The 27,645-nt window shown below is 43.1% G+C and overlaps 1 protein-coding gene across 2 annotated transcripts in view; it reads left to right on the top strand.

The window, feature by feature from the left end:
* Positions 1-27,645, top strand: part of Arhgap26 (Rho GTPase activating protein 26) — a 390,006-nt gene that overhangs the window by 225,454 nt on the left and 136,907 nt on the right. For both annotated transcript variants that reach the window (XM_052155156.1, XM_052155157.1), the window contains exons 13-16: positions 10,345-10,410; positions 13,247-13,321; positions 25,500-25,587; positions 27,170-27,228. In XM_052155156.1, coding sequence (XP_052011116.1) covers positions 10,345-10,410; positions 13,247-13,321; positions 25,500-25,587; positions 27,170-27,228 — 288 coding nt within the window. The remainder of the gene's footprint in view (positions 1-10,344; positions 10,411-13,246; positions 13,322-25,499; positions 25,588-27,169; positions 27,229-27,645) is intronic.

Here is a 27,645-nt window from a genome sequence, read left to right as displayed (position 1 = left end):
ATTGTCAATACTGTCCCCAAGCCCAGGCTTTTAATTATTATACTTAATACCTATTGAGTTGATACTACACATGGTATAGTGTGCTAAGTGTTTGGCATACACTGTCACTTGATAATTATTATAAGAACCATATAAGGGAGGTGGTACTATTAACTTCATTTACAGATGTCTAAGGCTTCTATCTAGGTGCATACTCAAGGTCACTCAAGTATTTTCTTTAAGTATGGTCACTCAAACATTATTGCCCACCTCTCAAGTTCTCTAGAGTATCTTTCTAGGCATTGCTCTGTTTGGTTTTCCTAAACCTTCATCTTAAACATGAGGAAATTTGATAGATAAAGTCTGTCTATCACAGTGTTTGGGGTCTGAATGTCATCTCCTTCTTCACCTTTGATTTCTCACAATTTATTGTGACAAAAAAAATAAAAAAATAAAAAAAAAAGTAAAGTACCCGGGGCATCTGGAGCTACCAGGTAAGTTTGAAAAATAAAAGGTGGGAGAAAAGGTCTTGATAGGCAGAGGCATTTGGATCTGAAAGTTTGAAATACTTCTGCTTCATGATTTTTTTTTTTTTTTGTTGGTTCAGAAGTCAGTGCAAAGCACCTGAGGCCTTAATAAAAGGATTCCAGGCCAGTGGACTGATATACCATCAGGATGCCGATGTGTTGGCAGGAGATAATGGTGCGGATGATGCTGGGTCATTGACTGAGACCTGCTCTTTCAGTGTCTTTGTCCTGAGATCCACTCTTTCCCATGGCAGATGCACAGCCTTTGCTGGGCTCTGCAGCAGCTGACGTGGTGCCACGTGAGCCTCCTGACTACTGTCGAGGTTGGCTCTGTTTGCAGCTGTCCTAGAGCCTCCTTGATTTACACAGAGAGCTGAGAGGTTTATTACAGGCAAGCAGTGATTTCTCTTTTCCTTCTAGTTATGCTCCTTCCATTACTGTATCTCTCTTCCATGTTTTTCTGTTTGTCCCCAGAAACTGTGTACATCAGGGTAGTACCTGTGTGTCTGTCAGGCAGGGAAGGGAAGTTTGGATTGTCAGGTGTTGCCTTAATGGAGGCACCCTGAGGTCTCCCTGACTTCTTCACATGCACAGGTTCTATTATGTTAAGCTAGCTATGCACTCCTAAGGGGTCTTTGAAGAACAAGGGGTTGAGAACATTTTGTCTATTGGTTCTTGGTCCTTTGGTTGGAAAACTATGGGTTTACTTGTTTCCTTATTTGGGAAATATTGATGAAAGTAAGATCGTGAGTGGGCTGATTGAGCCTCCACCCTTGTAAAGCTGGCACCATTTTTAAATTTTTAATTGAAAAATTTTAACTGATGTATAAACAATCTACAAAGTGTGAACATCAAATAGACTACCAAAGTTTTGATATTTATATACATTGGATAATATGGAGGCTATACTCTAGAGAGATCGACAACAAACTATAAACAAGAAGACCGGGATATACTTTCTGGTAGAGGCAAATCCCATGAAGAAATATGAAGAAGGAGTCTGAGAATCAGGGAAAGGCACTTGGGTCAGATAGCCAGGCCCTCCTAAGAAGTGAGAGAGGGCAGGATACTTGTGAGACATTGACAGTGAGTACTGCTGATCAAAGGGCCAGCCACGCACAAACACCCTAAGGAGAGGACTAGACGGAGCTCTAGGGATGTTCAGAAGGACCCCTGGGAGAGATTGGGGGGAGGCCTGGAGGAGAGCAGCCAGGTAGGCCAGGGCTAGACTCATGAGCTGGAGCTCAGATTGTGTTCTTAGCGTTGGAGAAGGTCCTAGAGCATTGCAATGAGATGAGGTGGATTGTCTCTGCTGATATCACTTAGAACAATGGCCTTATTGGTCCATAAAGAATAGACCTAGGGGATAAAAGGAGAAGCATGTCGGAGATGACTGTGGCAGTCCAGGAAAAAGCCTCGAGAGGCTCCGGTCCTGGTATTAGCTGTAAGTACCAAGAAGGAGCTGGTTTGGATACAGGTGGATTGTCCTTTTAGCTAGCTTGAGTGCAGCATCAGCTTGGGGCACAAGAGACATTAACTCAGATGTGTTCCTCGTGTATTATTTTTACTGCTTATGTTTATGTATACATGTATCGTTTTTCTTTAAATAAATGTCTTTTTTATAACCCTTAAGATGTAAATATATCATGTAATACATTTTATGTCAAACAGATTTCTAATACTCATTATGTACGTACATACCTCTAAGAAATATTTGTGAACTTCTTGGAATCATTCCATATACCGCATCGGCAGAAGCTCATTTTACGTATTAAGACCCAAAGTCGGTAGATCCTTCATATCCTGCAGGGAAGGTAGTATTAGACAGATGCTGGCAATTGGTTGAGTTAGAGATCAATTCTGTCTCTGGCCATGCTAGTTTAAGGTGCTGGCTGCTTTCCAATGGGTTCTCCCACTTACCAAAACACAATGTATAAGAGAGGGCTCAGGACTTGTGTTACAAGTATACCCTACTTCCCTTGACTCCTGGAATTGACACTGCTAGGAGAAGAGAAAGAGATGGCAGCAGAGCGAATGAGATGCATAAGTAGAGATGTTTATGAACCATTGCCTTCAGGGGTACTTACTTTAATTTGGTACTTGCCATTATCTTTCTCAGAGTCACACAAATATAAACTTGACAGCTCATACTGTCTTTTCTGAAGGAGCTTGATAAGACACATGGGGTATTAAGCTAGGAGGGAAGATTAAGGAGACTTTTTGAGAAATGTATACTTAAGGAGAGTTACGTATTAAATAGGCCAAGCGGATAAGGTTAGACTCATTGTTTATGCAAAGGTTGGAGAAGGTGGTTAATTAGATGCTCAAAGAAAGCCCTTGTTAGGAGGTGCTAAGAGCTAGGGGAGTGACATCTGAAGGGGCCGGGCAAGGGAGCTGGGGCTGGGCCACCAGGCTCTGTTGGTTCATGGTCAGAATTTGGTGACATTCTGGACTGTGTTGACACTGCAGGTTGAATAAATAAGCTGATAGTTCCAGCTTTCAAGTTGGGACTTGGTAGTTCCAGTATCTTTGATGCATTAAAAATAAGAGTGAAAGCAGTTCCTTAAAGTAAGAAATATGCCAGAGACTCTTTTGTTGTTGTGTTGAAAATCTTAAACCAATGGGTCTGTCTCGTAGAGGGACAGGGAGTTGAGTTGTTGGGGTAAAGGTTTGTGGCATCAAACCTAGTGGTGTAGTAGACAGCCCCTGCTCCATTTGTTGGGGGACCCATGTGACAATTGAGCTGCACATCTGCTACATATGTGTGGATGGGGGAGGGCCAGCTATAGGTCTTCCATAAGAGTCTCCGAGCTCTGTCCAGTGATTGGTTATGGGTCTCTGAAATAGTTAATAGTGTCAAGGATTGGTGCTTTGCCATGGGTTAGGTTGGACTGGTTTATTGCTTGGCCATTCCTCAACCTCAGGTCCATCTCTGTCCCTATATTTCTTGGAGACAGAATACATTTTGGGTTGAAAGTTTTGTGGGCGGGTGGTGTCCCTATCCCTCCACTGGGCTTTCTGCCTGGCTACGAGAAATCCATATCCTCACTGCTTTGAGTCTCAGCTAAGGTCCCTTTGAGCTAGAGATTTCCATTCATTCTCCTGGCCCTCTGGCCCTCTCTCTTGTCTCTCCCCACACCTGATTCCCAACCCCTCCCTGGATCCCTCCCCATCCCTCTCCTACCTCGTTCCCTCCCTCCGTCTGCCTCCTATGACTGTTTTATTCCCCCTTCTAAGTTACATTCAAGTATCCATGCTTGGGCCTTCCTTCTTCCTTAGCTTCTTAGGGTCTGTGGATTATAGCATGGATATCCTGTACAGAGATATTTTCAAATTCTATCCATTCACATGCAAAATTCATGTTTTTGTTTTTAATAGTCGAATAATAGTAGTATTCCATTGTATAGATGTACCACATTTTCTTTATCTGTTATTCAATTGAGGAACATCTAGGTCATTTCCTGTTTCTGGCTATTACAAATAAGGCTGTTATAAACATTGTCCCTGTGGTATAGTGTGGCATCTTTTGGATATATGCCCAGGAGTGGTATAGCTAGGTCTTGAGGTATAATTATTCCCAGTTTTCTGAGAAACCTTCAACTTGATTTTCAAAGTAGTTGTACAAGTTTGCACTCTCACCAACAGTGGAGAAGAGTTCCCTTGATCCACATCCTCACGAGCATGTGTTGAACTTGAATTTTTGATCTTAGCCAGGCTGTTCTGATGCGTGTGAGATGGAACCTCTGAGACATTTTGGTTTGCATTTCCCAGATGAATAAGGACTTTGATCTTTTTGTTTTTTGTTTTGGTTTTGGTTTTTGGGATAGGGTTTCTCTGTGTAGCCCTGGCTGTCCTAGAACTCACTCTGTAGCCCGGGCTGGCCTCGAACTCAGAAATCTGCCTGCCCCTAGTACTGGGATTAAAGGCATGCACCACCACTGCCTGGCTTGATCATCTCTCTCTCTCTCTCTCTCTCTCTCTCTCTCTCTCTCTCTCTCTCTCTCTCTCTCTCTCTGTCTTTCTCTGTCCCTGTCTGTCTGTCTCTTTCTCTGTCTCTCTCTGTCTCTGTCTCTCTCTCTCTTTCTCTCTCTCTCTCTCTATATATATATATATATATATTTTTTTTTTTTTTTTTCTAGAAGAGGGCTTCAGACATCATTACGGATGGTTGTGTGCCATCATGTGGTTGGTTCACGACCTTTGGAAGAACAGCCGGTGCTCTTAACCACTGAGCCATCTCTCCAGCCCTTGATCATTTCTTTAAAGTGTGTCTTGGCCATTTGAGATTCCTCTGTTGAGAATTCTCTGTTTAGCTCTGTATCTTATTTTTTAAAATTGGGTTGTTTGGATTGTTGGTGTCTAATTACTTGAGGTTTTTTATATATATTTTGAATATTAATTCTCTTTCTGTCAGATATAAAGTTGGTAAAGATCCTTTTCCATTCTGTAGGCTGCTATTTTGTCCTATTGATATTGTTCTTTGCTTTACAGAAGCTTTTCAGTTTCATGAAGTCCCATTTATTAATTGTTGAGCTTAAAGCCATTGGTGTTCTGTTCAGGAAGCTGTCTCTTATACCAATGTGCTCAAGGCTATTCCCACTTTCTGTTCTATTAGATTTAGTATATCCAGTTTTATGTTGATGTCTTTGATCCACTTGATTAAGTTTTATATGGGGTGATAGATATGGATCTATTTGCATTCTTCTGCATGTAGTCATCCAGTTAGACCATTTGTTGAAGATGCTTTCTTTTTTCCACTGTATCACATTATCCTTATTTGTCAAAAATCACCTATGTGATATGTGTGTGGGTTTATCTCAGGGTCTTCAGTTCGATTCCATTGCTCAACTTGTCTGACTGTACCAATACAATATAGTTTTCATTATTATTGCTCTACTGTAGTACAGCTTGAGGTCAGAGATGGTGATACCTCTGGAAGTACTTTTATTGTTCAGGATTGTATTCACTATCCTGGGTTTTTCGATTTTCCATATAAAGTTGAGAATTGTTCTTTCAAAGTCTGTAAAGATTTGTGTTAGAATTTTGATGGTATTGCATTGACTCTGTAGATTGATTTTGGTTAAGGTATCCATTTTCACTATGTTAATCCTACTGGTCCATGAGCATGGGAGATCTTTCCATCTTCTGATACCTTCCTCAGTTTCTTTCTTCAGAGACTTGAAGTTCTTGACATACAGGTCTTTCACTTGCTTGGTTAGAGTTACACCAAGATATTGTATATTATCCATGGCCATTGTGAAGAGTCTTGTTTCCGTAATTTCTTTTTCATCCTGTTTATCATTTGCATAAAAGCAGACAACTGATTTCTTTGAGTTAATTTTGTATCCAGCCACTTTGCTGAACATGCTCATCAGCTGTAGTAGTTCTCTTTGAAATTTTGGGGGTCACTTAAGTATACTATCATGTCATCTGCAAATAGTGATGCTTTGATTTCTTTCTTTTTCAATTTCTATCCCCATGATCTCTAGTTGTCTTACTGCTCTGGCCAGAACTTCAAGAACTATATTGAATAGATAGGGAGAAAGTAGGCAGCCTTGTCCTTGATTTTTTGAATTGTTTTTGTTTTTACAAATAGGGACAACAAAGTAGTAGTGGAAAGATAGGAAGTGAAAAGAACTATGAAGAGGCTAGCTCAGAAGTCACTGCAAGCACCCTGGCACACAGATAACAGAATTAAGGTTGCTGTGGATGAGAAGAGATGCTACCTCCTCCTGGATGCTTTCTCTGGATCCAACACAGCAGTAGTTTTAATTCTTTGGCTTCCAAAGTAGAACTCAAATCATGACACATGTGACACATGACTACTGATTTATCGTTTTATTTCTGCCCATAAGAAAGCAGAATTGGAACACTTCCTCCAGAGTGGAAAGCACTCTGTCAATCTGTACAGCAGCCTCAAAGGGCTGCCTCTCGTGTCTGAACTTGGTCTACCATTTCCTCCAGTCTCTGCCACCCCTGGTCATCTAATAGGCAAGGGCTTTCTTTGAACTTGTTCTTTCCCTCCCTTCATTCTGTTGGTTGTATTAGCTGTTAGAATATATGTAAAGATGCGACGACTCAAAGTTGAGTTTACTAGGAGGAAGGGCAACAATGCACGCTCCTCAGGGCTCCTTCAGAGGAGACAGGAGCTCGAAGAGACCAGCTTTGTTCTCCCTCTAATCAGGTCAGCTTGGGGGTCTTGTACTCCTTGGCAAGCCCTCTTATTTACACAGGAAACCTAAAAAACCTAAAAAATCCTTTTCAATGTATTGGAACCAAGACAGTGGTAAAGGTGGGAGCTAGGCAAAATGTAGAAACTGTAGGTGAGAATGATGGACAGATCATGATAGTTTGGATGTGTACAAAAGGTGGAAAGGAGGAGAGATGCTCATGGTTTTGTTAGAGTTGTCACATACAATAAGATACATTCACACAGTACCACCACCACCATCACTACAACCACCACCACCACCACCACCACCACCACCACCACCACCACCACCATTACCACCTCCACCACCACCACCACCACCACCACCACCACCACCACCACTACCACCACCACCACCAAACCAACACCAACCAACACCTGCACAGTTTTTTTAAAAGATGAGGGGCAGTTATCTCAGGTGAGGTACCAGAAGCTTATATCAGTGGTTTTTGTTTTTGTTTTTGTTTGTTTGTTTTTATTCATACAATAACAGTGGTAGTTATGGTAGAACCCTTTTTTTCTTTCTGGACCTTTTAGGCAAGAAAAAGAATTGATTGTACCTTATCTGGTGTTGGTTTTATAATTGTACTGAGGCAAAACAGTTTTGAGTCACCTACCGCCTCTTCCCAGAGTTCATCTTGGCATAGTAACCCAAACTAACACCATTGTTAGGTACTAATCTGGATTTGCTCTAAAATGCACCAAGTTAGCCCAGCATGTACCCAACCCTTCTGTTTTCCCATGTTCTTTCAGTGCTTCTGCAGAAAGGAGTTATGTGACCCTGGCCCTTTCTTTTCTCTGAAAAAGAGAGATAGATACAAGGCTTCAGAGGTTGTGATGGAAGGTTGGATGGCGGCACCTTTCTAACAGAAGACAGCCTGTGTCTTCTGTGTGCACTCTGCCAACATTATAATGTATCAGCATGGGCTGCTGATGTAAACCTGGGCCCAGGGAACTTGAGGTTGAGTGAGGATGAGAAGCTAGGTTTTAACTGCATCACAAGATGCTGAGCCTGGGAGGCACAGCTCTTACATCAACTCATTGCAAGTCAAATTAAGGGAATAATACAAACCTAGTAGATATTTAATGAGAGATTATTTCTGGAGATTATAAGGATACAGAAATTGCAAATAAATCCCTGACCTTTTCTGAGCCTTGGCTCAGTGAATGGGCTGAGTCACCTGCTCCCGGGGATTAAGGAAGGCCGCATCCATCTGGCAGGCTACTTTCTCAGTCATCTGCAAACTCTGCTCCGTGGTGATAGTGTTCCAGACCTTTTAGTGGGAATTCACTTTGCAGACTAGATCTCAATTGCTAAGATTATGAACCCTGTTGGGCCAAAGTCAGAACTAATGTTCTGCATATATATATACATATATATGTGTATATATATATGCACAAATATTTACACATATATATGTAAATATTGGAGTCCCTGTCAGATCAGTGACACCTAGGCCAAGATAAATAATATGTAGTTGTTAATTATTAGTAGCCTAGTCATGATGTCAGCAGGAAATTCAAGTTGATAAGAGTAGAAGTCAAACTGCATGTGTGAGAGAGAGAGAGAGAGAGAGAGAGAGAGAGAGAGAGAGAGAGAGAGAGTATACGTCCATGTGCACACAAACATGTGTAAGGGAAAGCTTTAGACAGAGGACAAAGGGCAGATGGAAAAGTTCAGGATGCGACAGTGTAATTGTGTGTCTTAGTTCTGGTTTGCAGATTCAGAACATCAGCGCTGAACTGTACTTTATGAGTTCTTGGGAATCTTCTTTGATGGGTTCAATTTCTTAACATAATTTTATCTGTTCACAAAACTAGGTAGTCAACTCAATGTTCAAGTCTAATAAACTAGGCTGAGCAGAGTTATCCTGAACTCCTGTTTGGCTCTGCAGCATACAAATGCTATGCACATTTGACAATTAAGATACACTGCTAAATATAGCATTTTCTGTGTGAACTGTGGGCTCTTTAGTTTAATATCAGTATGAAGGCGGTTTGCTTGCTTTTAACAAATTAGAGAAATTGTACCAGCATAGAGAAATCGAATCTGAATATTAAGTGGAGTCTTTGCCATTAAAAAAATGACAGTTACTATAAGCTGGAAGAATTTATTTTTCAGATATCTGGAAAGTTCCCTTGCTCGTTTTCCTTCCATGTTCCACGGGCCTCGGAACTACTCTCACCTCCTAGCTGACCTGCTAGGTCATCCAAGCACTGGGACTTTCTCTCTCACTTGCCAAATTCTTTCCAATTTCCCAAAACTTTTGTTGATGTTTCTGGGGTAAGGAAGTGGTTTTTGTCCCAGATGAAGTTCATCTATGTTTAGAAGGAATCAGTGTTCACAAGCCTGCTCTTAAGACATTGAAGTTAGAGTCTGTCTCTACAGCTCCCAGAATTCAGTGCACAAATGATGGTTCCTTTCCCCAGACTTCTGACTACCATGTCTTTGAAAGATATGCTGAAACACTTCTCCAAAAACAAAGTGAAGGGTTCCGTGAACTCCAGAGTGACAGTCATAAATATTTTGGAAAGTTTCGTTAGCACAAAAAGATAATTCCCTGTCTGACACATACTTTCCTAATGGAAGTGCTTCTGAGCACTTCCTGAAAGAGTGAGAATCATCCTCTGCACATGAAAAGATGCCCGGAGTCCTTAGTCATCCGAAGCAAAACAAAACCCCAGCAAGAAAACTCTGTCCCCACCCAAATGGCTGTGAGGAAGAGTCAATAAGTGGTATCCTAGGATGTCTCAGGTGCTCAAACCGACTCATCTCTGCAAGCTACGCACATCGTATCAGTAGATAACCAAGCTTAGGGTTGAGTTTTTATGGATGTCTGGCCTCTTTATTGCTACTTAGAAACTAGTTTTCCCCTTGGCAAAATTGTTCCTTTGGGTTGTTTGGCTTTCGGAGTGGCACTGGAAGGCACTGGAACAGATGGGGGAAGCCTTTGACCCGCTGATGTGCTGCGGAGAGGGCCTCTCCTGCTTCTGGGTCTAGCTCAGGTGGCTTCGTTCTCAGCTGTTTCAATGTTCAAAGCTGGGTCACTTTTCTATCCTTCATTTCCCTCTCATTTTCCTCTTGTTCTAATCTCCAGAACTGAATTATTTTTTAATTCAAAGTTCTATTTAATGCAATTTGGCAAACTGGTCCCTGGAGCGAGTCTCTGCATGTTAACTTGGCAACCTTGCTCAGAGTTAGCTTATCCAAGCCTCAGTTTTTTTCATCTGTAATGTGGGGCTAGAAACACTGTCATTCAAGAGACTTTGCTGGCATTATGAGCCATAGTCTAGGAAAAGCACATATCCGTTGTTTTCAAAGCATTTCACATTTGCTTTATGTAGCTGCCTGCAAGCACTTATTCCGGTGACTCCAGCTGGAAGGACTATGCTACTAGGTACTGCCGCTTCTATTAGAAACCTAGGATAGCGCCAGAGTTCCTGTAAGAACTGAGATAGCGCGTGCACAACACTTAGCATGTATCCGACGTAGGGTTGGCTCTTTGTCACTATTTCTAAATTATCTGTATTTTACACACATGTATGCTGTGACCACACCATGTCGTTTGCTTTCAGTGTGCCGATTCACACATGTGTGGCCTGACCACACTTCTCTTGTTCTTTCAGCCGCACAGTTGGACAGTATCGGCTTCAGCATAATAAGGAAATGCATCCATGCGGTGGAAACCAGAGGTAAAGTAGCCTACTAGATGGGCAGATGGCTGGCGTTGTTCTCATGGAAGGTCATGAATCTGTGAGGCAGCAGACCTGCTCCCTGCTGCTTCTGATTTTAAGTAACTCATTAACTCCCCTGGTGCCACTGTGGTGCGTTTCTACAGGTCACAGTGGTCTGAAGTGGGAGTTTTCTGCCTGTTTCATGTCACCCTGGTCTCTGGTTGATCACAAGAATGTCTTACAAGTATACTGATAGAATTCTTAGGCTTATGGGAACCAGTTCTTGAAACTCTGTTATTATTAAAACAATTGAAAATAAAGCCACAGCAGAGTGGTAGATACGCTTCTGTGTTAACAGCTTCATTTACAGCTTATAGTGGGGGCTCATAGCAGATATGGTCTGGGAAGCGCAACATTGTAACCATTCACATTTTAACCTTACACTGTAACAGTGTAAGGAGTTGTGAAAGTATCTGTGCTTTTTGACTGTGCTACAGGTACTGCCAATACCACTGTGGTTTAAGCAGGCAAAGAAATGCACGGTGTCAGTGGTAGTGAAAATACAAGCTCCTTCCCATCTAGTTCATAGTCTTGGAGGTCTCTCCACTGAGATGGATCAAAACCAAGGGAATGAGTCTATTATTCTCCAGTGTTCTGACTACTTGTACTATTTGTTTGAAAGAAATTCTGACTTTTAAAGCAGTTATAACCCTACTAGTGGTGAAATAGAAAGGGAGAAGAGTATATATACACACACACAGACACACACGGACACACATGCATACACAGAGAGGGGGAGAAGAGGGGGAAGCAGGCAGGTTGGGGACAACAGAACATCTTGAGTTCCTATGCCTATATGTCCTATGAGGCTTCTTCCAAAGGAGTTACTTTAACATACAGAAGCAGGTTTGTATGTGTGTTTGTTTGTTTAGTTTTGCTTTTTAATGTTTATTTATTACTTCTTGATTTCCTTCATCAAAAAATTAAGACTGGTTCTCAACAACTGTACATAGAATATATCCAGAAATTGCCTATTAGACATAATTGGGAATTGATTGTGGAATAGAAGGGTGTTGGTTGTGTTGAGCCAAAAGAATGTTTACACAGTGGTTAAAATGCAAAATCAGGAACCAATCAAACGCCTCAACATTTGGCTAACTCGAACATGATTCACTTGTACAATAAGATCTTGTGAATCACTAAAAGTAGAAGGGTTTTTTTTTTTCCTCTTTACATGCGTTAAGTGAAAAACACAGTTAAAACAAACAGCTACCCCACCTGAGCCCATTCTGTGTTCCCTAAGAGGACCTCCTCTGCACAGGTCTCCACGCGACAGCAGTGGCCCTCTGCTATCTTTTGCTCTTTCCTTTTGATTTTCTCTTTGCCTCAGCTGTGATGCCTAAGTTTTTAAAGAGCTTATATTTTTCAAGGTAATTTAAAAGAGTTTAGATTTGTTTTTTTTTTTAAAGAAAAGGATAAAATCAGTATATTAGTCTGCAACCCTGTTCAGGAAGCTGAGATTAGAGAGTTGAGAGTTAAAGGCCAGCCTGGGCTACAGCGTAAGGCACTGCCTCAGAAAGACTGATAAGGAAAGGGGAGGAGAACACAGGCAAAGCCAGAGTGGATATAGACAAGGCTTATGGTGGACTGTGCGTTCATCCATTTCAGTAGCCAGACCACGAGGGAAACCTTGTCACCTAAAACTCTTCTCAGGGTCTGTGTTCCCTATAAGCCAGCAGCTTGTAAACCTCGTAGGCCACCATAAGAATCTCTGAATATGATGTGCACCTAAGAACTGGAAGGTGTTAAGAGAAGCGATATGAGCTAACTCTCACAATGAGAAGCTCGCAGGGGACCTGGAGAGGACGCACAGCAGTTCTTGTGAGGTACCAGATGTGATGGACGTGGGCCAACAAGAATACCATTTTCAATCACTCGCTCTAAATTGTTCCCTGTTGAAGCTGAGGGGATAGATCATTAGTAGAGCACGAGGCCTTGAGTTTGATCCCCAAAACCCAAGTCAAAATGCTGGGCGTGGCAACACACGCTTGTGGTCTCAGTACTAGAGAAGCAGAAACAAGATCTGTGAGCTCATGGGCCACCCAGCGAGACCATATTGATGAACCCTAGGCCAAGGAGAGATCCCGTGTCAAAAGAGGTCAATGGTGTTCTGACATCAGGTTGTCCTCTAGCCACTGTATGCATGTACACATGCAAACAGGCATGCTCACATCACATGTGTGCATACCAATTGCCTCCTTGTTTAAGTGGCCCTGTGTTTCAGTAAATGGGAGTTCAGTTGAGTTCTGTCTTTGTGTAAGTAGTTCACAGTAAATACCTTTGCTCTAACTGTAATGGATTTTCTGATTTCTCAGTCTTGACAAACATTCCCTAAGATGGAAAACATTCTTACCCTTCAGTATTTTTTTATGCTGTGTGTAAAAATAGAAGGAAAGTTATTTATCTTCTTTTGTGAATGATTTTTTTAAAGTCATGCCACTCTGGATTTTTGAATCTAAGAATTGGTTAAACACTACATCTTTAAAATAATGTATTTTGCATCGTTAAAAATCTTCATTTGCTGCCTTTGGCGGGAGAGGAGGGAAGTCCTTTCCCTGCCAGCGACCAGGCTCAGGCGAGGGCTGGAATATGCAGCACATCTGTGAATCCTGAGGCAGCTGTGCCAAATCCCACTCATTTGCTAAGAGCTGAGCTGAGTGGCAGCGAACTTTAATTACAGCAGCTTTTAGAAGGAGAGAGAAAATGAAGAAAAACCACAAGAGCATTTGGCCTGGTTGGCCTGACTCGTGTTCTGATTCTCATCTAATTAAATCATCATCTTTCCTCTTCTCAGGGATCAATGAACAGGGACTCTACCGAATCGTGGGGGTCAACTCCAGGGTGCAGAAGTTACTGAGCGTCCTGATGGGTGAGTTCAGCAATGGCTTTGTCAGGCATGTCCCTTGGTAGCTTCTTCCAAGCCTTTCAGATTTCTAGGTAGCCTCTGGGATAGGAATTCGGATATGCGAAAACCCATGCCCAGCAACCTGTTGGCTAGTCATGGCTGTGGGCAGGAACAGGAGAGGCTCTGAGTGGGCCTTTGTAAGACTGACATAAAATGGCGGGACCAACCACCTCACAGTCTTCAGACTCAGAGCTCCAGGCCAAATGTGCTTGCTCACTCAAATCACGGCCACACCCTGTTCTGTTGTTAATAGCTCATGACTCCTTCTGTCCTCTTTTGAGGCAGGTATTCAGTAGGACACACCTCATGCCCAAGAAAGGGCATCTTTCTAGCTTTGAGGACCTTGGGGTCTCACATTCCTGATACCTAGGGTGTCATGTAACCTTCAGATAAAATGTATATTTGCAGATCAAACTCAAGATGCCCCTCACTTCTAGATTTCAAGCTGTCACTTGATTAGGAGAGCCTCATCTGTCCCCGTCTGATATATAAATAGAAAGCCACTACCACCAAATGCAGTATTTGAATAAAATCCACAAGCCAAAGTTGCCGAGGCTGCAGATATCCTGTATTTTTAGCCATGCAGCCAGCTTCAGTGAGTCACATGGATCTAAATGGCAAATAGATCAAATTTCATAGATCAGTGGCTGTTGTCCACGTCCACAAAAGCTGTAGCCTGGTACTTGGGAAGATTAACTCTCATTCTGGCTCTAATGTGGCATATCAGGCGAGGGCCGTTTTCCTGTGTTTGTCACTTCTTTGTCCCTCCAGTTTCTGAAAATAGCTTTTGTGTGTGCAGAACCCTATCCTTTATATGGGCCAGAATGAGGACTCACTCTGCAGTCAAGACTCCTCGGTGTCATGGGTTCCATTGAGGGCCACTGTTGGGAAACTGGTGCATGGAAGACACTCACTCCCCACTGTTCAGTTCCAATGGGGGATGCAGTTTTATTATTTTTCAATTTTTGAAATAATCATGAGAGCAAAATGAAACAGTGCAGATGGATCTTTTATATCCTTTGCCCAGATACCTCCAGTTATCACTTCTTACCAGGCTGTGTTTCAATACCACAACTAAGATACTGGTATCGATATAGTCCAAATGAGAGAGTTTCTACTCTCGTAATGACCTTGGGTTCCTTTTACTGTCTACTCTCTGCCTTACCCCCTCACACACACAATCCCTTACCCTGGTGACCAGGAGTTTATCCTTTTTTCTTTGCTTTTAATTTTGTCACTTTGAAATCACTTGTTATATAAATGGAATAATAGAATTCATAAGATTTGAGGGTTGAATATCATTTTTTTAGTGTACTTAATTATTTCTAGATTTGATTAACTTGTATGTATCATTACTCATTAATTTCTTTTTAACTGCTAAGTAGTAGTCCACTGTATGGGCATACCTAAGTTTAGCCATTCACCTGCTGCAGGATTTTGGGTTGTTTCCATTTTCAGGCTCTAATAAGTTGCTATGGATATTTGGAGAGAATTTTTATGTGAGCATATGTTTACTCTCATAGAATAAGAACCCAAGGCTCCAATAGAACCCACGTTCTATTGTTGAGCCATATGTTGATGTGACTTAATTTTGAGAAATTTTGATATAAGGAAGAAGTAAGAGCTTAGCAGATGTCAGCCTTCAGTCTTTCATTTCTGCCTAGGATCTGGAATGGATTGCTAGATGATAGTGACATTAAATTCTAGAAAGAACTCTCTGGCCATTCTGCAGAGTCCTGGTAGGGGTGAGATACGAGTGCCCCTTAAAGCTGCTATCTAAACATGGTGTTAGCACTTAATACGGCCTCAATCTGGAGCTGGAATAGGGAAGGAGAGGAAAGAATTCAGACTGAGCAGACATGAGCAATAACACGGGCAGAGGAGGCTGCAGGGTAAAGGTGAGGCTACTGATGCCGGGGGCTTGGTCTTTAACATCTGAGAGAGCCACCTGGGGCTGAAAGCGGACAGTTAGTGCTGAGAAGCTAAGGTGGCCTTTTCTGCTGACAAACCCAAGTACTGAAAAGCCTGGGAGCCTTTTTCCCCACAAAGGAAATAATGCTCTTTTAAAAGTTCTAAGTGGTTGAGACACATGCATCGTGGAAAGAGTCAGGAATAGGAGTTAGAATAGTTCACATGATAAAAGGCATTTCCTTCTGGGGCTGGTTCATCCACAAAGCCAGCTGCCTGCAGGGTCCCGAGACTCTGCCGTCCTTACTACGAGCCCTTCCCCTTCCCTTCTTCCTCCTAGTTTCTCCTCATCTGTGTCCTTTGCTGGCCTTGGCCTTGTTCTATCTGGGAGTGTCCCAGAGAGACCCAGTCACTGCAGTCTTTGGAGCTTGCATCACTCAGAAGAGTGTCTTTCGGGTGACTGTTTTTGGCAGTAGGCCACAGGGAGGACTTTGATTGGCCAGTGTGGGCCAGTCACATGATAAATTTTTCAATTTGGAGCCAATCACATTATCCTCAACAGATGGCTGCATATGGCCTCGAGCTCGTGCCTGTGTCTGGGCCTGAGAATAGGGATAAGGCTAGCTCATGGATGGAGCAGGATTATTAATGAGAAAAGAGAGGAGTACTTTCCTGAAGTAATGCTTGTTGTGCTAGTGAAGTGTGTCCAGCACAGTGGTAGCAAGATTAGAGTCAAGCATTAGGTGAACCACATAACAGAATGTGGCTCATGTGTGTTGTCACGGACGGGCCCTGGAGGGTGGCAAAAGGTGAGGCAGAGAATACTTCATCTAGGGCTAGATCAAAGAGCTGTGGCGTCGTAGCCAGTATTTTGTATAGAGAAAGCACCAAGATGAAGCTTCAAATAGAATTCAAAGGTGATAACGTGAGGTGAGGCTATTGAAAAGAAATGCCGTGTTGTAGAGGACTGCCACTCTAAGGCAATCCACTTTGGACAACGGGGATGCTCTAAAGGCGGCAGTTCTAATCACTGTCCTCCGTAGCCCCCAAGGAGGAACTGCACTTGATCCTCAGTCATCCTAGATATGGAGGAAAGTAGTCATGACTATCTGAAGAATGTCAGGAAAGAGTAACAGCTAGCGGCTGACAGTCACAAGGCCAGCTCCTCTGCCAGGAGGACATTCCAGATAGACTGGAATATAAATGATCCTCCTCCGGGGTAGAGCTGACTACAGGGTAAGGTCGAACCTGATGCCAAGAATGCGACCTGCGAGTCTCTCTATCAGTCAAGGGAATCTAGTACTCTTGCGGTTGTCAGGCAAGTGCACTAGGTGTGCCTCCCTTCCCTCTTCTGAGTATGCTGTTGTAGCATCCCCACCAATTCTTGGTACCACTGCCGGTCTGGCCTAGCCAGTAGTGTAGACTAGAGTCTGCTGCAGACCACAAACCCTCCAGGGCTCAGTATGAAGCACGTACTCACTCCTGTTCGTCCTCACCCTTCTCGTGCAGAGCTACCTGCAGATCTAAATTGCTTGCACTTGTCCCAGTGCTCCTCCAAGTGGATTTGTATGCTCTGCTATCGTAAGCATGGCCTGGGATTAAAACCAGACACTAACTTCAATCACTAGTTCATTTCTTGTATTCTTACTTTACTGCAGACTGTAGGTGGGATGGGGAATGGGAGCCCATGTGTTGAGGATATCTTTGTTTTACCGATTAGAGTTCCTTAAGAAAACTTATTAGAATTCCTCATAGCCTCTGCAGTGTCCCCCGCACCTCATGCTGGTGTCCTGCCAAGAACCACCCTGTTTACTTCCTAGCAACAGAGGTTAATAGTCTTTGGGTAGTAAAAAAGTCTCAGAAAGACTTTCAGGCTTTCTGAAACAGAATATATGTACTGTCCTGGTCCCCTCCCCCATACTATTAAGTGAAGATAAATGTTTACATTTTTTCCAAACACCACATATGCAAACACCCCCCAAACCCTTCCCCCACACCAGCTATATCCTTGCTCATTACATGCCTCTTTCTCTTCCTTTTAGTCTCTGTATAGTTTTTAAATAAAGCTGCTTTGTATGTCTCTCTGTGTGTGTGTGTGTGTGTACTTGCGTGCACATGCATACACACACATATATGTGTATAGGGAGGAAAGGGGACATGTAGGTTTATGTTTGTCCCAGGTAGGAAGTCAGGTCATCAGGCTTAGAGGCAAGTACAACACATGGAACCAGCTTTCTGACCTCTACCCCGTTGTAGTCATTTTAAGTAATTTAATTCCCTTTTATTGTTTAAAAATTATGAGTAATTTTGGTGAAATTTCACAAAAATAGAAAAAGCATAAAGAAGAAAATAAGAGTCCTTTAGAGCAGAGACAACCTTTATGGACTGCTTTATTGTATATGGGACATTTTAATCATAGCCCCCTTTAAGCCATATATGCCAGCACGTAGTACGTGAGTAAGAGTAGCATACTGTGCAATATGGCCACAACACGGGGCACGCATTCCAAGGCTCTCTAACAGATGGTATTCACATGGCACTGTAAGGCCTCCTGTGACACTGCTCTTGCAGGTACCCTCCTTGTAGACGCTCCAGTGCCTCTGAATCAGCCTCCTGCTCCAGTGTAGTTCAGACGGGCATCCTGAGAGGCATGGGAGCAGAGCATGCGCTTTGGAGGTAGACAGGCTGCTAACTCTTAACACTGTAGACTAATGGTTCCAATGGCCCGTTCTTCCGTCCTATTTCAGAGTCGCTCTCTTCTATGGCATTGAAGGGCTGCGGTACGAGATGCCAGCCAAATCCTAGTCAGTCATGAATCTTTTATCTTGTGTGGCTCTGTAGTCCTGAATAAGTCCTCCTGGCCCCACTCTGCCTAAGATCTTGGAAGAACTAGAGTATGTAACTGTGAACCTGAAGCCTGCAGTTCTTTTCTTGTTTCTCTGCTGATTCTTCTTCTTCTTTTTTAAATAATGAATATTTTTTTTTAATGTATATGAATACACTGCTGCTGTCTTCAGACACACCAGAAGAGGGCATCAGATCCCATTACAGATGGTTGTGAGCCACCATGTAGTTGCTGGGAATTGAACTCAGGACCTCTGGAAGAGCAGTCAGTGCTCTTAACCACTGAGCCCCCCTCAGCCCCCCTCTCTGCTGATTCTTCAAGGACTACCTCCTATCTCTTTTTTGTGTTTGTTTTGTTTTGCTATTGGGTTTCTCGTGTAGCTAGACTTACTATACCTACCCCCACCCCCATGCACACACAGGCAGACATTATGTGTACATATTTGCCAAGCTAAAGATGACCTTGAAGCCCTGATCCCTTGGCCTCCACCTCTAGAATGTTGGGATTATAGGTATGACTAGCACATCTGCTGACTTCCCCTCAGAATGCATTCCTCATGCTATAAAGATGTTCTTGCATCACCACTGCCCAGCCCTACCTCAGTGTCTAGGTTCTCAAGGCTGTGATAGGCCTGAGGAAAGCAGCCTCCCCTCCAGCTGTGCAGCAAAGGGGTGGGGCCTGACTTCCCTCCTTGGATGACCTGCTCTGCTGGAGCCTGTTCCCTACCACATGGTGCTCTCAAAGGCTTTCTCTGGGCCTTCTCTGGGCCCCAGCTCTGGTAACAGGAGAATGTTAGCTAAAAGACTTCTTTGCTGTGTGTCTTTATTAATGTTTAACTATGATGGCATAGAAATGCAAATTCAGCATTGCTGTTCTCCTCCTCCCGTGCTGTGAACATCCCTCTAGGTTAGAATTACAGAGAGCACAAGGGAGCACTGGTAAGGAGCACGGCTTTAAATCACTAGATTACAGGCAATATTCCTCCCCTCCTGTCTCCAGCCGTGAGCTAGCCTGCCCTGTCCCTCTGGAACCTTGAAGGTCTGCGTTCCTCTCTTCTGTGCCCTCATTCCCACACTTTCACTCATTGTCATACAAAAAGCAACTGAGGACTTCTTTCTGAAGAGTACCGCAAGGACCAGTCGATTGATTCTATTGATTCTTCATGATGACTTCTGAGACCTGAAGCTTATACCATAACGAGTGGAGTCAACCCAGACTGAAGACTGTATCCAAGGGAAAGTAGGGAACTGAGAGCCAGGCAGAGGGTGCTGTGCCATGATCCTGACTTCCCAGAGAGGGGAGATCACAGGTAGAGGCCCCCCTTCCCCAGCTATGGCACCTGTCACCACCCTGCCTATAAGGATACTGCAAGAACCAGCAACCGGTAACAGTAACTCCCCAGACAGTAAGAGCTTTTCAGTCCCAAAACACAAGTGGTTGTGGATATTCTCAATTCTTTGACATGACGTATAAGAAATTGCTGAGTTTCTTTATAGTCAGAAAACAGAGTAACCAACTTTGCTTCTCAAATTGCCAAATATTAAATCTAGTTTTGTGGGGGAATGCCCTGTGGGGTAAATGAAGTCCGAGATACACGGACGGTGGTATACAGGTAGAAACTGTTTTCCTCTAAGTTGTTATGGAGATGGAGAACATGAAAGGCTCAACAAGACTTGAGAGTTTACCAACAAAACAGGTTCATGGTTAGTGTAAGACTGAATGCTATTTTGGAAGGGCAGATATGTATGTAATCGGTGCAACAGACACAAGATCCCAGATACAGAACCTTGGATTGAGAACAGAACCTTGGCTTCAGAATGCTTGAATCTTGGATAAAGAGCTCTGGATAACTGAATGGAGAGTGGAGTCTTTTCAGAAAGTACTGTGGTACAGTTTGGCATCGGCCGGAGGGTGGAAGAGATGAGTTCTCTCCTGACATCCTATGTGAAAAGGATCTTGAAATGTATCCTAAGAGCAGACACTGTAAACCCTCTAATGGCTAACACAGAGGAAATGTCTCTGTGACCTTGTTTTTAAAGAACTTTCTTAACTAGAACACAAGAAAGAACTATTAGGAAAGTATGTTAAGTTGAACTGCATTTAAATACAACCTTCTCTCTAAAAATCTATTGTTCTTGGTGGTACAGCCTCTGAGCCCCAGTTAGTTGGAAGGCTGAAGCAGGAGAATGGCAAGTTCAAGGCTGGCTTGGGCCACTTGGTATGACTCTGTTTTAAGATGAAAAAATACAAGAAAGACAGGAGATATAACTCAGTGGTATATATTTGCCTAACATGCATGAAGGCTGAAAGTCAACCCATGGTACTGTAGAGAATTTTTATTTTCAAAAAGCAAAGATAAGTTATAGATCCGAAGAAAGTATTTATAAAATAAAATTTATAAAATGTATTTATAATCAGTGATTGGTAGCTATAATTATTTTAAAACTCTTGATTCTTAAGACAACACCCCAATTTTTAAAATAAACAAAAATATTAATAAGAATATATACAAAGAAAAAAAAGAAAAAGAAAATATAAAAAGAAAAATTACGACATGTGAAGATGGCTCACATCCTTGTGTGTGTGAGAAGACAGTGACTCGTAGCACAGCGGAAGCTGAAGTGACTGACTGATGTGTCCTGTGGCGAGAGGCATGAGGCGGCCCACGCTTTCACATTCTGTTGGCGGCAATGCAAATGGTCCTGACATTTTGGAAGGCAATTGACCATTTCATCTAAAGGAAACCATTCTCATCATTGGTCTGTTCTTGTCGGTTTTGACCTTGTCTGCTTGTGGATGCAGCATTTACTGAAGAGATAAAAATGTAGTCGGTGGAAAGCCTCTGCGCAAACGTTTGTAGTAGCTTTATTCATAGCAGCTAAAACTGGAAAGCACCCAGATGTCCATCATCCGGAGAATGGATAAACAAATTATGGCACACCCAGAACACCGAATACGACTCAGTAATAAAAGGATTAAACTACTGTACTTGTAACAGTGTGGTTGGATTTCAGAAGTGTTATGCTATGGGCAATGTTGCCAGGGGTGCCGGCAGAAGAAAGCCGAGTGTGACGGAACATCCAGAGTTCTGGGATGTGGGAGCACCTGGCTGGTGGTGGGAGGGCCTCGAATATTTATGCGGTTCAGAAAGTGTGGGGCTGTACAGGTGTAGACCAGTTAAATATGCCTCAGCCATAGTCACTCAACACACGCAGGAGGGTGTTCTGCATCTGTCCTCCCTGTCCAAAATGCAAATTAAAGCACTGACATAACTTCAAAAACTAGCAGGCAAACAAACCTCTTTGACTGGTAAGACTCATAGCCCGACTGCATGCTGTTTGGAGGGTGTGAAAAGGACTCACTCAGCCTTCAACCCCCTTCCCCCCCCCCAGAGCAGCTTGGGGAGTATTTTCAGAAAATTAAAGCTGACAGATTTTTGATTCTGAAAGTCCGCTTTCAGGAATTATTTCTACAAGGAAGGTCTGCCGAGAAACAATATTTTATGTCCATGTCTGTCACAGTAAGGAGGATACAACTAAAATTTTCTTTACAAGAGTGCATGAAGTCAAGAATGGTGTAGCGTATATGTAAAGTGAAGTACTCAGAAGTCCACATATTCGTGTGTGATAGTTTTGTAGGAAACTATCAAATGAAAGTTCTACGGAAACGGCACGTGTTATGTGCTTCCGCTTCTGTTTTGTGGTACTGAGCATCAAACCCAGGACTATTTGTTTTCTAAAAAGAAACATATGTATATGTGTATATTATATGTGCATAAACTGCAATATATATATGCATACACACATACACATCATGTATATTAGTGACATTAGAAGTTGCCTATATGGTAAAAATGATTTACTGTTTATTGTATATACATGCTTTTATTTTCTTCCCTTTTATTGTTATTGTTGGGGCATGTGCCGCGTATGTTCAAGCTGGATGTGAGTGTGTGTGTGTAGGAGTATATGCCTTACTTGTGTGTGGATAGACGAGAAGCTGGTGCTGGGTGACCTCCTCGCTCACTTCACATCTTATTTTTGAGGCCGGGTCTCTCTCCTGAGCCTACAGCTTACAGATTCCACTGGACTGCCTGCTCGGTGAATCCAGGGGTCCTCTCATCTCTGCTTCCCCAGCACACTACAGGCTCACTCCTTCGTGCCTAGCATTTTACACAGGTGCTGGAGATACAAACTCAAGTCTTTATGCTCACATGTCAAACACCCTCGCCATTAATCCACCTCCTAGTCCTTCGTTAATTCTTTTTTTTTAATTATGTGTATAAATGAACCTAGCCCAACCAGAAAATATTTAACCGGCACAATGGTACAATAGGTCATTTTGGAAAAATATAAGCTTGGGTAGTGCTTTGAGTTTCTTTTACTTTTGCTATACCAAGTGGTTCTCAGAAACTAGCTTCATGTGACCAAAGACAGCTTCCTGTTAGGAACATAGCTTCGTTTGGCTCTGTGTCCCCTGATCTCTGGCTCCTTGTGCTGGCAGGTAGGAGAGAGTTCCTAGTCAGTGCTGTCACTCACATGCCCTCCCGACACTGTGCCGCCCTCTTGGTGCTTGTTTATCTCACTGTGTTCTGCAGTGGTGAGGGCAGGGTGGGGAGACAGATCCGAGTTCTATGGAGATGCCCAGATGCCACCAGGACATCCCGTTAAGCACGGAAAGAAGGAAGGAAGGGAAGGAGGGAGGGAGGGAGGGAGGGAGGGCAGCAGGTAGGTATAGGAACGGGCCAGTCTTTATGGGGTAACTTGGGTGGTTGTGTTCAATTTAGTTTGGACATTTAATGAATTAAAATGGACACATTCAAGTTCTGAGCCTTGCCTCATCAGCACTATAAAAAGCCTTCCAGCCGGACTGTAATTGGACCCTCCTCCCTGTAAAGTTATGCAATATTCCTATGGTTACAGAGTCCAAAAAAGTGGAAGCTAATGATTAGTTTGCTAAATGCGGCTTATGGAACAGTCCACAGCTCTCAGACCTGCCAACTGCCGCTGATGTCCTTGCGTGTTCTCCTTTCTGGGGTAGAAGTTGGATCGTTCCTCAGAAAAATGTACAGTAACATTTGTCTTGAATCCAGAAACCTGGGAGGGCAGCCATGCTCATGCGCCTTGGGGACAGGGGGGAGGGGAGAGTAGGTCACGCCAAGCACAGCGCTTGGATGCCTCAGGCTTCAGCAGTCTGAGTCCATGTCTGTCTGCAGGAGGAAAACAGGAAACTTCAGATGACAGAGAAGGAAAAGAATTAAAGTCTCAGAGATCCGGACACTGAGGAAATAACATTTTTTAAACCTTTAAGGGCATTTGCCATAAGAGAACTTGTGGGATTTATCCTTCTATGATTTCATTGTTCGTTTTGTGTGCCAAGAAAGTCTTGGTCATGTGTGAACACTGAACAATTGTCCTGCCTTTGTGAGCTATGAAGGTTGTGAGCTAAAGCCTTTCTGTGCTTCGTCTGTAAATATATGTCAGTGGAACACCCTGCACAGGAGGACCCGGCTGCAATTGTGTGTTCTTTCTTGAGAATTCCAGGTTAAATCCTTAAGCCATTTACGAGTATTTGACCTCATCTCTCTAGCACGAACGTGGGTTCTTTCTCATCAGACAGAACAGCATGCCTGGTGACTCATCTTCTTCCCCAGTGGAAATGCCCTTAGCCCTGTAGGCAGGAACCCTGGCTTGGCGTCCAGTCTTTGGAACTATTGAGAAAGAGGTAGTCCGGTTTCAGTCTCTATTTACCTGACATGTCATTTAAATATCAAACTGGAAAACCAGATCTAAGTCACCATGTATCTTTTCCTACTCTTTCAAAAGGTGGGGACATGAACTAGGGACATGAACTCAGTGTGCCAAGGGAAAGGCTCACCACCTCTCTGGTGTCCTTGTGACTGGTTCAGGTCTGAGCCAGTCCAGCCGTCATGTCTGAACTAAAGGATGTTTCCAAGAGACGAGGGGTTGGGGGCTGGCTTGTTTGATTAAAAAAGCATGCCTAGGGTTCAAGTGCTGAGCCTGCCATCCAGATCTGCTCTTTTCTGGCTTTGTTTTGGAGGCTTTCTTTGAGGTTCTTAATGGTGGCACTTGGGAGTTGGCAGCAAGCACACCGAACGGCACCTTGTCTCCTAGAAAAGTCATGAACTTTGTGACGACTGGAGTAAGGCCGGTCCTGAGCCATCCCTGAGTTCGTTCACGGTATCCTGAGTTGTGCCTTTGAGCTGTCCGTCCTGACGTCACTTCCCAGCTGTAGATGGAGTAATAATACGAGAGTCCCAGTGAAGGATGAGGTGCAGAGAGGAAGGGATGCGAGCTGCTCTGGTTGGGCACGGCTTGGTCTCGAGGCTGCTTGTGGAAGGGTGGCCTTGGCCTCCACTCACTTAAAGGCTCCATGGTCTCCCTGCCCCCTTTGCATGTGGCCTGGTCCATCTTGCTAGTGACAGTGGTCCCCGATGACCCATGAGGCTGTCATCCTGCGGTCCTCTGCTTTTTATTCTCACGGGTCTGCACGCAGCTCTGGACAGCTGTGTGAATTTTCTGTCAGTAAAGCGTTTATTTAAAATGCATTTGCCTAAAGTTGCAGGCAAGAAGAGGCTGAAGAAGTCATCAAGAGCCAGTATGATTATGGTGGTGCTCATTAGACTTAAGTCAATTGAAAAAAAATACTATAAAAATACTGGAATCAAACCATACACAGTTCAGAAAATATAAAAACCACAATTCTTACCACTTTAATGCAATCACTATTATAGTTGAAACTGTTTGCTTTTAGCTATTTTTTATGTCTCAAAATGTTTGAATCTTGGTTTATTTTGATTACCATTCTATAATTCAAGCATTTTCCATGTCATAAGTCATCAGTATTAATGTAATGTTAAGTTTATAAAATGGCAATGTAATATTCCATTAGGGAGGTATACTATAATTCACTTAGCCTCTCTCCTCTGATTAAATGTTTAGGCTGTCTCTTTTGTTCATTTTCCCCACTGAAGAGTGTGTGTTGTATGTGCCTGGCCTGCAACTTGATGCTTTGTTTTATTCTCTGAGGCAAAATGGTGAGAAATGGAATTGCTAGTTAGCAGGATCCCAGCATTTCCAGACTCTTGATTATCTATATTGTCAAATTCCCTTTCAGTCTGTCAAGTTGATATCAGCTGCTGCTAGGAATTTCTGAACCTAGTACCTTAACCATATTCTTCTAACAACAGATATTTATTTGGTTGTTTAAACGTTTTTCTGGTGCAATAGGCAAAAATAGCTATCTTATTTTTAAACTTTAACTTTTTACGTTTCTCGTTAGTGATGAGGTTGAGTGCTTTCGTGCATGAACATTTGCCGTTATCATGTTCCATGCTTGGTTTTATTCATTGTCTTTTCTCCATTTTAGACCCCAAAGCAGCTTCTGAGACAGAAACTGATATCTGTGCTGAATGGGAGATAAAGACCGTCACTAGTGCTCTGAAGACCTACCTGAGGTGGGGATTTCCACTTGTAAGCAGCAAGCCACCTAGTTAGCATGTGGTCAGGAAGAAAGCACTTTTATTTGCAGCCTCCAGAGAGCTGCCGGGTGGGTGTTTGAGATGTGGAAACTGCTTCTGTGTGGGAGCAGTAAGTTCAGCAGGTCAGGCTGATTGTAAATTGCCCAGGGTTGATGGGCTGTCACTGTGCTATGGTGCCGTGAGTGATTTAGAAAGCCCTGCTCTTAATGAGATGTATTAAGATGATTAGCCTTAGACATACCCTAAACTGTGGCCTTCCCTGAATGGTCTGTTATGAAAACAAGAACCAATATGTCACTGGATTAAGCAGACCCAGTTTAATTATAACCATTTGGAGCTTTACCCCCCACCCTCCAAAAAATATTGCTTATATTGGTCCTTAAAAATGAAAGGGTAGATGTGGACAAATTACCATTTGAAAACTGCCATTTGGGGGAGGAGAAAAGAAATATTACCTTGTACTCTTATATACAGAATCATAGGTCCCCTCATTTGGAATATAGGCTCACTGCTTACCACTACCTCCAACACACACACACACACACACACACACAGGCCCTGAATTACACTTAGTAGGAATACTAATTCTGTGCTGTGATTATCTGGTAGGATGGGTTATAGTCTCCAACAGAGAAGAACTGGAATCAGACACCGAATCAGCCCAGACTCAGGCTTCATGAGGACTCAGTATGGCTAGGCAGCAAAGGAGGGCACAGAAAAGAGTTGGTAGTGCAGATTTTATTTGGGACATTGTAACAAGTGAGATGCAGTGCAAGGGGTGACTAAGAGTTGAGCTAGGGAAGCTAGGGTAGCTGATAGAATGAAATTTGAGCCACAAATGATGAAGAGTCTGTTTGGTCCTTACCTGGATTATCAGAAAAAGTTCGTTGTAGTTAATGAGGTTCACACACATCTGGTACAATGCCCTGTAGCCCTTTGATACTTTGGAGTAGTAATCCTCTTGGAAGCAAAAACACATAAAAACATTTTTATGGTGTTTCTAGAAGCTCTGATTTCAACAACAAACTTCTAGAGAAATAAGAGTCAGCTAATGCAGATATGTAGACATTTGCTTGTTTCTTGGCACGTCCTAAAGCATTCTTGTTCATAGATGATTAATGAACTGAAAGGAGGCCTTTGGGTTTGGGCTGTGCTTCTGCATTAGCTCTCAGTGCCCTGGGACTGAAGTGTAGCTGGAGCTATCCGCTTCACGAAGAGAAAATGCCATCCATGCAAGTGCCTCTGCCCATGGAGGGTGGAGGGCAGAGCCATGCAAAACGTTGGTAACCCAGTGCCTGGGAGGTGGAAGAAAGGTAGTGAGTTCCAGTTCAGCCTAGGGCACGTAACAAGATGTGATAGTGAGGAAACTCTGAAACCGAGGGTTTCAGGTGAAATGTCATGGGCTTTTAGTCCCACTGCTGCTCGGAGCTGCTGTGTGTCTCTGTGCCCTGAGTGTTTGAAAGGTGCTTTGCTGTTTCTCAGTATTCAGGGTGCTTCTCAGCAAGAGGGGTCATTACTGTGGAACTGACGTGTCCGTGTCTATATATTTTTATTCTAGAATGCTTCCAGGACCACTCATGATGTACCAGTTTCAAAGGAGTTTCATCAAAGCAGCAAGTAAGCATCTTTTAGTTGAAGTTTCAAGGAGAAAAGAATAGATTTTTCTATTTCGAGGAACACCCAGAATCCCAATATAAATACTACCTAGCCTGTCACAGTATGCATGCAGAGTGTCTGCCTACAAGCTTATGAGACTCTGTCACAGACTAAAACTGAAGTGAAACCAAGACCGCCAGGGGCCTTACTAACACTGCCACTTCACAGTAGAAGAGAAAAACTTAAGAATCAGTTTTCTTGGCTGGAAGGGAGGGAGGGGAAGGAGAGAGAGAGAGAGAGAGAGAGAGAGAGAGAGAGAGAGAGAGAAGACAGAAACACACTTTTGCCTTTCTAGTTTTGATAATTGGAGTGGTAACTTCATGGAGTTTTTTCTTTCCATCCTTAAAGTGACATTCTGCAAAATGGCTTGGACACTGT

The sequence above is a fragment of the Apodemus sylvaticus genome, chromosome 13 (assembly GCF_947179515.1).
Source record: "Apodemus sylvaticus chromosome 13, mApoSyl1.1, whole genome shotgun sequence".
Classification (NCBI taxonomy): Eukaryota; Metazoa; Chordata; class Mammalia; order Rodentia; family Muridae; genus Apodemus; species Apodemus sylvaticus.
This window is presented reverse-complemented; position numbering and strand designations above follow the sequence as displayed.